The sequence below is a fragment of the Diachasma alloeum genome, unplaced genomic scaffold, assembly GCF_001412515.2.
Source record: "Diachasma alloeum isolate Michigan unplaced genomic scaffold, Dall2.0 Dall_scaffold_00206, whole genome shotgun sequence".
NCBI classification, from domain to species: domain Eukaryota; kingdom Metazoa; phylum Arthropoda; class Insecta; order Hymenoptera; family Braconidae; genus Diachasma; species Diachasma alloeum.
The window spans coordinates 1,791,817-1,803,681 of record NW_021680371.1 but is presented as its reverse complement, the minus strand read 5'-3'; the positions used below and the strand labels follow the sequence as shown (position 1 = coordinate 1,803,681).

The 11,865-nt window shown below is 35.7% G+C and overlaps 1 protein-coding gene across 1 annotated transcript; it reads right to left on the bottom strand.

Moving 5' to 3' along the window:
- Window positions 1-1,286: 1,286 nt before the first annotated feature.
- On the bottom strand, window positions 1,287-9,274 carry LOC107036136 (adenosylhomocysteinase). Its single transcript, XM_015253880.1, has 5 exons — window positions 9,163-9,274; window positions 7,552-7,742; window positions 5,806-6,147; window positions 3,316-3,924; window positions 1,287-1,600 (listed from the first exon to the last, which is right to left on the bottom strand). Exons 1-5 carry the CDS (start codon window positions 9,188-9,190, stop codon window positions 1,469-1,471), a joined length of 1,302 nt encoding a protein of 433 aa, XP_015109366.1. The 5' UTR covers window positions 9,191-9,274; the 3' UTR covers window positions 1,287-1,468.
- Between the last annotated feature and the right edge of the window lie 2,591 nt (window positions 9,275-11,865).

The window sequence follows — 11,865 nt, the reverse complement described above, 5'->3', positions numbered from 1 at the left end:
GCCAGTTGTTAGGAAAACCCATCTTGCCAACTTAATTTCACCCAAAAATTCATTTTTCTGTTTTTCTTCAAATATTGAATGATTATAAGGATGTTTATCTAAAATCTTGAGCAGGGATATTCATATCCATGAATCACAATTACCGTTAAATTTTGAAGCCGCCAATTAGTTAACATCACTCTTAAACTTTTAATTATTCAAGTAATCATCAATTTAAATATTCAAATTTTGAACTATTTTATTAATTAATGATTTAGGTGAGAAGAGAAGAAGACTGATTTCGTAAATCTTCCCACACTGGACAGAGACATTTATTACGGAAAAGACTCTTTGAAAAAAGTTGTAATATTTTGGAAAATTTTTTAATCTCACTTTTATCACATAAAAATGCCAGATGGCTACATACCACTGTTTTGAAAATTGAGATACCTAGCTGTCACTTCCCATGGGGAGTTAGTGTTTTGTGATTCACCATGGAAAATGACAGCTAATAGATAATTTGCCACAGCGAATCAGATATTTGTAATTTCCACTTTTTTCAACTCATTCTGAATCTCAATTAAAGACGCGTTTTGAAAAAGTTCAGAATTTTTTTCTATTTTTTTTATCATTCTATCATAATTTTTGGGAATTTCTACATGATGTACCACTCAATTGACAATTTTGGATTACGAAAGATTAAAAAAATCCAGATAACATTCAAAAGATGGTACACCCAGGCCTTAATATTGAAGAATCGGGAGATTGATGGCCATCCCTGCACCGACTGTAAGTGTCAGCATGAGTTTATATGGAGTTTAAATTCTAAATGTCTGCATGATTTGCTTAAATACCCCAGGTTTTTTCTTGGCTTCACTCGATTTAATATATTTTTTCACATTATCTACTTTCATATTTTTCCTTGGTGTCTACCACTAGATGAATTATTATTTCACGAAAAAATCCCAAGAGTCCGTGTATAAGAAAAAAAAATTTGTTTATTTGAACCATCAAAAAGGCTAGTCTCGTATGTTCCATTAGTTAAAAAAAATTGAGGATAAACATCCTTAGAACTTGTATGAATGAATTACATTGATTGACTATTTTCATACTTACCTTGATACCCGGATGAACGTTGACAGGAGGACCAACTCGTTTGACTTTTTTTTCCCATTCCATTAGTCCCGATATACTTTGTATGAATTCCCTATCGCTAGTTGCTTCACTGATTATCACTTCAATAGATGCAAATAAATGAGAAACGAAAATGACAAGTGAAATTGAGTAAAACAAATAACACTAGAACGTACAAAAAATTTTCTTTATCAATGCAAATGCTCACTTCACACCACTATCTCTTAGTAAAACCATACACTTCGGCCCGTACAACCTCGATGTTGGACGACCTTAAAACAGAATAGAACAGGGTAGAAACCATAAGCCCTATACGTTAATCCGCAAATGATTTTCTTCTGTTTTTAGAATTCATTTAGTATCTGTAGTGGTCAGGCTTGAAGGGCCCATTCACAGGAATGTCCAGGTATTTCGCTTGTTCTGGGGTCAATTTCGTGAGTTTGACGCCTAATTTGTCCAGGTGGAGAGCAGCAACTTCTTCATCGAGCTGAAAATTGAGAAAAGAATGAGTTTCTTGTTTCTAAACAATAGATTTCAGTAGCGAAGCGGTAAAATGGTTCAAGTCGATTTTGACTATTGGCCAATTTTTAATGAATATCTCGAAATCTAGGGGAGATAGCGAAATTTTTGTCGAAATCTTTTTTGCAGAGTGATTTGAGGGCTACAAAAAAGGTCATTATGCAAATTTCGTTAACTCCTTTAGATTCGGAGATATTCCACGAAAACTCAGCTAAGGGCTAATTCAACTTAAGGATATTCAAGTACTTTGGCTATTCCAAGTTTCCGGACATTTCACAATGATTTTATTATTAACACTTTGCAGGTCTGAATTTGAATCTCTGAAGAAAAATTAGAAAGTTTACTTTTGAAGGAAGATTGATGAAATAATTAAAAAATACCAATTTTTGAAAATTACGAGCATTTTTGAGAAATAATTTATAAACAATCAATTTTCCACCATAAAAATCAGGCCTGAAAAAATAAGATTTCTGAAAGTTTGAACAATTTCAATTATTTATCAACAAAAAATGTTTAAAAAAATTATTATTCTGGGCAAAATGTCATTTTATGATTACTGATTTGATTTTCACGTGATTTTTTTCAAATTTTTCTCACATAATTTAATTGACAAATTTGCTGATTGAAAATGGTTAAATATCCTATCCTATCTTGAATATCCTTCAGTCGATTTTGACTATTGGACAGTTTCCCATGCATAACTCGAAACCTAGGGGAGATAGTAAAATTGTTGACATAAACTTTTTTATAGCCCTCAATTCGCTCTACAAAAAAAGTTATTACAAAAATTTCATTATTTCCCTTAGATTCGGAGATATTCCTCGAAAACTCAGCTGAGAGCTAAGTTGACTTGAACCATTTTACTACTTCGCTACTGAACTCATTTATCCAGAACAAAATCCACAGGAATATTATCTAAATTTAACGTTTACATAAAATATCAAGACTTTCTACTTCAATTTTCTAATTTTACACTGAGAGAAAAACGAAAACGTTCTCAAACAAGTCTTACTTGTGCCAAGAAAATAGTTTTTTGAAAATGATCAAAAAAGATTTTTTTTGTGCCAAAAATGCAGAGAGTGCGCCGGAATCAAAAGTTTTTGTCGCAAAAATAGATTTAGTAGTTTAAAAAAAATTGCACTCTCTGCACACGCAAGAAATGTCATTTTTAGCACTACTCCTTCGCTATTCGATACTCCCATACGTATTTTGCTCCCGAAAAATCTTTGTTTTATGCGAAACAAGGGATGGTAGTTTTTCGTTTCGGCTGTCTAATAATCACAGACAAGAAATGAACCTTTAAATGAAACAATAACAAGGATATGATATCAATCTTGTAACTTGGGGATAAAATATTTGTTTCCAAATTTTCCTCCATATGAGATATTTTCATCCTGAAAAGGCACTGTCTGGTGTGAATTACCCGCCTCTTGAGCCAAACATTTCATTGCTGTCGAAAGCAGAACAATTATTCATGTTTGAGACTTTCAAATTCGAACCAAACAAATTCTTTTGTTGCAATTTTCAACTAGTCACTTTGTTGGCCCAAACAACACTTGTTTGACGTGTTTGTTTTTCTCTCAGTGTATGGTAACTAATTTTCAATTCTACGAGAGGAAGATTGACTCATCCTATTTCACTACTTCACAACTGAACGTCAAAAGAAAAGGAAGGATTCCCCACCTTCTTGGGCAGCATGTGAACGCCGATCTTGTACTCGCCAGGCTTGGTCCACAGTTCGATCTGCGCCAGCACCTGATTAGTGAACGAGTTGCTCATGACGAAGCTGGAATGCCCAGTGGCGCATCCCAGATTGACCAGTCGTCCCTCAGCAAGAAGAATGACGTGTCTCCCATTGCTAAGCCTGAACCTGTCCACTTGTGGCTTGATGTTGACCTTCTCAACGGCATTCTTCTCCAGCCACGACACCTGAATCTCGCAGTCAAAGTGTCCGATATTACAAACGATCGCGTCATCGGGCATGGATTCAAAGTGTGCCCCAGTGATGATGTCCTTGCATCCAGTCGTTGTGACGAAGATCTGGGCCTTTGCAGCAGCTTCCTCCATAGTTGTGACTTCGTATCCCTCCATGGCAGCCTGGAGAGCGTTTATGGGGTCGATTTCCGTGATGACGACGCGACCACCGAAGGCTCGGAGGCTCTGGGCGCAACCCTTGCCCACGTCTCCGTATCCTGCAACGACGCAGACTTTCCCAGCGATCATCACATCCGTTGCTCGCTTTATTCCATCGATCAGGGACTCTCGGCATCCATAAAGATTGTCGAATTTACTCTGTAATAGGATATCAGTGTTAGGTTGGAGATATGATGCGCTTCTCAATGCACGAGTTTTTCGAATGTCTGATAATTCCGCTCAGCGTCCGTGAATCTCTGCCTACGGCCGTCATGACAAAAAATACTGTTCGTCATATGGCCAAAAAAAACTTTCTAGTGACGAAATATACTATTTTGTCATGACGGCCGTAGGCAGGGATTCACGGACGCCGAGCGAAGCGTAGCCTCCGACCTTACGGCCGGAATGACAAAAAAATCTTTTGTAGCTCAAAAATTGGAGGCCCTGGACTGTTTTTAGCATTTTAAGCGTTTTCAGGCAAACGAACAATAAATAATTTTTTTTGCATTAGTTATTCGTTTTCAGATCTATATAATCGATCTTCAACGTATGAAAAGTTTCACTCCAATAACCCACGACTTTTAAAACTCATAGTAGTCTCCCCTTAAGGAGAAACGGAACCCTTGTGTCTATATGAACTCTTAGAATTGTTTTCTTCTGCAATTATCATTTTTTATTGATAAAACTACTTCATTGACTCAACAATGCAATGGCCGACCCGATAAAGTAGTTTCATAGATAAAAATTAATAATTGTCGGAGAAAACACAATTCTAAAACTTCATATCAGTAGCGAAGCAGTAGAACCGTTTAAGTTGACTTATCTCCCAGTTGAGTTTTTGAGGAATATTCCCGAATCTAAGGGAGATGGTGAAATTTTTGTAGTACTCAAACGGCTCTACAAAGAAAGTTATAACAACAATTTTGCTATCTCCCTTAGATTCCGAGATACTCGTTGAAAGCTGGCCAATAATAAAAAATGTCTCCCCTTAAGGAGAAACGCAACCCTTGTGTCCATATGAACTCTTAGAATTGTGTTTTCTTCTGCTATTATCATTTTTTATTGATAAAACTACTTCATTGACTCAACAATGCAATGGCCGACCCGATAAAGTAGTTTCATAGATAAAAATTAATAATTGTCGGAGAAAACACAATTCTAAAACTTCATATCAGTAGCGAAGCAGTAAAACCGTTTAAGTTGACTTATCTCCCAGTTGAGTTTTTGAGGAATATTCCCGAATCTAAGGGAGATGGTGAAATTTTTGTAGTACTCAAACGGCTCTACAAAGAAAGTTATAACAACAATTTTGCTATCTCCCTTAGATTCCGAGATACTCATTGAAAGCTGGCCAATAATAAAAAATGTCTCCCCTTAAGGAGAAACGGAACCCTTGTGTCCATATGAACTCTTAGAATTGTGTTTTCTTCTGCAGTTATCATTTTTTATTGATAAAACTACTTCATTGACTCAACAATGCAATGGCCGACCCGATAAAGTAGTTTCATAGATAAAAATTAATAATTGTCGGAGAAAACACAATTCTAAAACTTCATATCAGTAGCGAAGCAGTAAAACCGTTTAAGTTGACTTATGTCCCAGTTGAGTTTTTGAAGAATATTCCTGAATCTAAGGGAGATGGTGAAATTTTTGTAGTACTCAAACGGCTCTACAAAGAAAGTTATAACAACAATTTTGCTATCTCCCTTAGATTCCGAGATACTCATTGAAAACTGGCCAATAATCAAAAATGACTTGTACCGTTTTACCATTTCGCTACTAGACACAGGGGTTCCGTTGCTTCTTAACCCTTCGAAAACTGGTGCCATCACGGTACCATAAATAATTTTTCTGAGTGTGCATTTCTGATAATTTCGAAATAATGAATTCCGACGAATTCCATTCATAAATACCCACACGTTCCCAAGTCAATTGTGAAATAAAAGATAAGATTAGAAAGAAACTAGATAAGAAATATTTTCCCGAGGCAAGTAAACAGTTTCGTGTGATCAACGGATTTAATCTGACGCAATGACAAACCTTTGTAACAGAATCGTTGACGTTGATCGCTGGGACTTTGAGTTTATTCTCCCGGAGCATTTTGTAGAGATTGTGGACACCAGTGGTTGTCTCCTCGGAGATGCCGCGACACTCCTTCAGGTATTCTGGGTATTTAGTGTTGACGAGGTTGGTGAGGTCACCTCCATCGTCCAGGATAAGGTTCAGGGGCTTTCCGTCCTTGAAGACTAGAGTTTGCTCGATGCACCAGGTGTACTCCTCGTCGGTTTCACCCTTCCAGGCGTAAACGGGGACTCCCGTCTTCGCGATTGCTGCCGCTGCGTGGTCTTGGGTACTGAAAATGTTGCAGGAGGACCATTGTACCTGAAAAAATAATATTTTCATGCAATTTTGGGATATTTGTCAATTTTCCAGTGTTGAGGATGGTTATCCACTTTCCGAAAAGCGATTTTTTGAGGAAAATGTTTGAGGAAAATTCCGTTATTCTTTTTCTCGTTATTCTTTTATCTTGATTCCTATTCCGCGGATGTGTCATTTCTTTTTATATCTCTTTTTGCATTTATTTCATCCCAAAATCTTTAATAAATTGTTATTTATTTATTAAATGTGCCCATTCTTTACAATATAAAGCTGGGGTATTTATCAATTTTCAAGTGTTGAGAATGTTTATCCACTTTCCGAAAAGCGAATTTTTGAGGAAAATTCCGTTATTTTGCAGACTAGTGGGAGAACCTATTGTTGCGTATTTCCCCTTTTCCTCCCTAACAAATACCTTCGTGTACGATCGTCTCTTTTCTTTCTCGTTATTCTTTTATCTTGATTCCTATTCCGCGGACGGGTCATTTTTTTTATATCTCTTTTTGCATTTATTTTGTCTCAAAATCTTTAATAAACTGCCATTTATTTATTAAATGTATCCATTTTTTACAATATAAAGCTGGGATATTTGTCGATTTTCAAGTGTTGAGAATGTTTATCCATTTTCCGAAAAGCGATTTTTTGAGGAAAATGTTTGAGGAAAATTCCGTTATTTTGCAGACTAGTGGGAGAACCTATTGTTGCGTATTTGCCCTTTTCCTCCCTAACAAACACAGAACAAAATTATTGGGCACAAATTTTCCAATTTTTTTCCACTGGATTTTCTTTTCTTTTGCATTACAGAATCCGAGTGGAAAAAACTTGGAAAATTGAAGATATAATTTTTCAATAGAATTTCATTGAATTTTCCAATAGAATTCTAATAGAAATCTTATAGAAACCCCATAGAAGTCCAATAGAATTTTCTTGCGAATTCGCTAGGTGTTCTATTAATTTTTTTCATGCGTGATAAAAAGGAAACCAACTGTAATAAGTCTGACAAATTGAGAAATATAAAACAGCAACGACGGTGTGAATAATCTATAATTCAGTAGTGAAGTGGTAAACGGAGATAAGTCGACTTGTTTCCCAGTTGAGTTTTTGAGGAATATTTCCGAATCCAAGGGAGATAGCGAAATTTTCACAATTACATTTGTTGTAGCACTCAATCGACTCCACAAAAAAGGTTATAACAACAATTTTGCTATCTCCCTTAGATTCCGAGATATTGATTGAAAACTGGTCAATAGTCAAAATTGACTTATCTCCCTTTTCCACTTCGCTACTGAATTAGGATTCCAGCACTTTAAATAACAATAAAAAAAGTGACACATTTGCACTCCTTCAGGAGAAATGGACAATATTCACCGAATTATGCATGCTTATCTGACGAGGACATTTTTAACTCACCTCTGCCCCTAGCTCCGTGAGGGTCTCGATGAGAACAGCAGTCTGCACGGTCATGTGGAGACAGCCGGCGATTCTCGCACCCTTGAGAATCTTCTGGGGTCCATACTTCTTGCGAATGGCCATCAGCCCTGGCATCTCATTCTCAGCGAGAGTGATTTCCTTCCGGCCGAATTCGGCCAGGGTAATATCGGCTGGAAAATCACCAATCTCTCATCAATTATCTTGTTCGTGAATGATGTAGGGTAAACAGGACATCTTCAGGACGGGGATTTGTGTGATGCAAAATCCAACACGCACGAAAAAATTTAATAGAAAAACCTATCGAATTCGTTAGAAAATTCTATTGAATTTCTATCAATAACTTTCTATTAGTTTTTGGCTGATTGACATGTTCAGTAGAAAACATTTAATAGAAAAAGTCAACAGAATTCGATTTTTCTATATAACTTATTCTTTTCATATATTTTCTATAGAATTTGCTCGACTCAAATTTTCCAATTTTTTTTCATTTGTTTTTCTTTTCTTCTCATCAAGAAAATGAAACGAAAAACCTTAGAAAATTTGAGCCGAGGAAATTCTATAGAAAATATCTCAGCAGAATAAGTTGTAGGGGAGGATGGGGTAAAATGGACACTTTTGACTTTTTTTTAAATATTCGTAGCTCAGGAACAGATTTATCAATTGAGCTCAGTCTAAGCTCATCACAAAGAGGAATCATTGTTCTTTCTATTAAAAAATGAAATTATTCCATTTAATGAACAATTCAACACGGCATGAACATTTCAAAAAAAGTCAAAAGTGTCCATTTTACCCCACCCTCCCCTATAGAAAAATTGAATTCTATTGACTTTTCTACTGAATATTTTCTATTGAACATTTCAATAGAATTTTCCAAAGAATGCGATAGGTTTTTCTATTACATTTTTTCGTCCGTGAATGGAAATTGTGATATATGTTACATTATGAAGATGGAAAAACAATCGAGATGACGTTCGAAAGATAATCCAGCCGGGCCTTAAGTGTGTAAAATCATGTAGACACTTCTTACACGTTTTAAAATGTGTACATATGCAACTCATATGAAGTATGTAGCTGTTACGCACCATATGCGTGTAAAAATTACACGTTTCCAGTGTGTATCATAATTTATTTTATCTATTATCTAAATCCACCATTTACATAATTTGTTTTAGATTAATTTACATTTTTGTCATTCTTTCCAGTCACAACTAATGAGATCCGAATTCTTTTCGACGATTCCCTGGTTATCCACGCAGGGTGGGGCAAAACGGACACTTTAGACTTTTTCAAAATTATTCATAACTCAGAAACAAATTGACCAATTGAACTCAGTTTAGGCTCGTCACAAAGGGAAAGAATTGTTCTTTGTAATTGAAAAACAAATTATTAAATTTTATCAACATTTCAACCCCTCATTAATATTTTTAAAAAAGTCAAGTGTCCGTTTTACCCCAACCTCCCCTAGATTCCCAATCATCAAGACTGCTGACACCACGTGTTCGGAGGAATCGAACATCTTTCTATTTCTGATATTATTTTCAGAATTGATGATTAGACGAAAATAACTGGGGACAATAAAGATCAACTTACCGACTTTGTAATTGGGTTTTCCAGTCATTTTATCTCTTACGAAAATAAATGCACGGGGTAATTATTTTTCTCTTTAAGATTCCCGAAGAAGTTTAGAATCCGGCAGCGAGTGTGAGACTGATCAACGATTGCCGGCCGGGCGAATTTTTGTTGTTTTTCCCTTCCGATTTGCCCGATCGGTAATACGGAACTGTACGCTAGCTCCATCTGCTGGCTTTGCGCTTGTTCTCGAGTTCGAATGGAGATGGCTGTATCCTCTATAAAGCAAGTGGGAATTTATTTTGTCTTAAGGTGCATCCCAAGACAATAACACCCAAAAGTTAGTCCCTATGGGCTTCCGGACAGAATTTAAAATGACTTAAAGATGACGTAAGATTTTCAAATGCCTTTTTATTGCATTCTCATAATTTATTGAGTTTTTTGTTGTTGATGAAGGCAACAATAACTGTTTGAATCAAGTCCCATCAAAAAATGTATAATATCAGCCAATTCCATATATTTTTCAAATTTATAAAGAATATATAAACAAGTAATTTAGTTGAAAAATTAAAAAACTGAACACATCCAAAAGTACAGCGTAGCCCGGCCGAAGGCTAGAGCTACTTTAAAAGGCCATCAAAACCATTTTTCTCAGTCATTATTCAATGAATTCAGAATTTTTTTTAGTCATTATGAGACAACCGATTTCTGAAAAAATTCGGAACTCTAAAAAAATTAACGTATGAATTAAATTTCAAGTAATGTCAATGGATAGAGCTCAACAATACCCACATTTGAGAAACAAAAAGTGATGATATAGGGGAGGGTGGGGTAAAATGGACACTTTAGACTTTTTTTTTAATTATTCATAACTCAGAAACAAATTGACCAATTGAGCTCAGTTTAGGCTCGTCACAAAGGGAAAGAATGTTCTTTGTAACTGGAAAAAAAATTATTAAATTTTATCTACATTTCAACCCCTCATTAACATTTAAAAAAAAGTCAAAAGTGTCCGTTTTACCCCAACCTCCCTTATTTACTTATTTCAATGGAGATAAAACACCCATAAATGTGAAGCCAAAAGAAGAGAATATAAATTTCAAGGACACGTCGAGTGAACTAAGGAAGAAGCGAAAAATACTCTAGTCTCAGATAATTTATTCACTAACGCATACACAATTGTAAAAATATAAAAATACAAAAATGGAACGGTAGAACATCTAGCGTGTCTTTATGCAGGCGGCTGTTTTCTCGTCCAATCGATAAGCCCTCTTTTTCTTCCGTCCATGCATAATATCCTCCAAATTTCTCAAGAGAATAAAATTGTCCCTCATTATTTCAGCCTGTCGTTCTCGTTGTAATTGCAGTCTTTTAGCATCTCGGAGGACGTGGGGGCGAGTACACGGGGGGTTCATGTCCACCGTGGGCACAGCAGTCTTCACCTTCGAATTAGAATGAATAATCGAGAGTTAGACCGCCACGTTAGGGATGATCATTTTTGTCACACGGCCGAAAACAACTTTTCACAAACTCGTGTGATTGCATTCCTCGGCTTCGCCTCGGAACTTTTACACGGAGAGAATTATTCAAGAAAAATTACGGAACATTTCACGTAATCCGCAAGCGAGAATCGTTTTCAGTGAATTTCTATAGGAATATAAGAGAATAAATCTGAAACGTTCAGTAAATTTTCGGGTCTATCACCGAAAAAAAAAGAAAAAGTCACGTAATTTTTCTGGAAGTTGTAAAATCTAACAGAAACTTCAAGACTTATTATGCCTCAGAACATGAAAATTCTTGGATGTTTAAGAATTTTTACGAAAAGTTCCGGAAAAATTACGGAAGGTGTTGTTAAAATCCCCCCCTCACGGTGACTCATGGCTAGCCGTGAGGTGTCGGACGGATGAATAATTTTTACGGAACAGATCGTAGAATTTACGTGACGATTGACACTTTTTATTGAATTTTACTTCGCTCCCAGATTACGTTTCGAAACGTAATTTTTACGCCTTTTTTCTGGTAATTTTTATTGAATATTTCTCTCCGTGTAGAATTGTATTGTCTCCTGCAATTATTATTTTTTATTTATGAAACTACTTCATTAACTCAACAATGGAATGACGAAGTCGATAGAATAGTTTCATAGATAAAAATTAATAATTGTAGGAGAAAACAGAAGTCTAAAGTTCATGTGGACGTTCATGTGGTTCCGTTTCCCCTTAAAGCGAAAAAGTCGTTTACCCAATTTCATATTTTCCTTCGTTTTGATAATTACATGTGTTTACATGAGCATATACGAGCTTATGCCTTTCTAAATCCTATCAAATTGACCCTAAACAAGTTCGAAATGGCTCTTGTATTGCATATAGTATAGTTATTTTTGCTAATAAATTAGCAAAATGCTTCCGAACGATTATATTGCGCATCATTTCCGTCTATCACATATAATTCATTGTTTATTTTATTTCATTCAATTAAATAAGATTTCTATACAACCGATTATCTTTTTATAGTTCTATCTCTCCCCTCAGCCCTTCGATAAAATCAGTTGAGTTTTTGAGGAATATTTCCGAATCTAAGGGAGATAGCGAAATTTTCATAATTACGTTTGTTGTAGCTCTTAATCGGCTCTACAAAAAAGGTAATAACAACAATTTTGCCATCTCCCTTAGATTCCGAGATATTTATTGAAAACTGGCCAATAGTCAAAATCGACTTATACCG

Excerpts from the sequence above, each read along its gene's own strand:
- LOC107036136 (XM_015253880.1), bottom strand. The coding sequence starts at position 9,190 with ATGACTGGAAAACCCAATTACAAAGTCG. Across the intron at positions 7,743-9,162 it reads AAAACCCAATTACAAAGTCG|CCGATATTACCCTGGCCGAA; the intron begins GTAAGTTGATCT and ends GTGATTTTCCAG. Across the intron at positions 1,601-3,315 it reads TTCACATGCTGCCCAAGAAG|CTCGATGAAGAAGTTGCTGC; the intron begins GTGGGGAATCCT and ends CTCAATTTTCAG.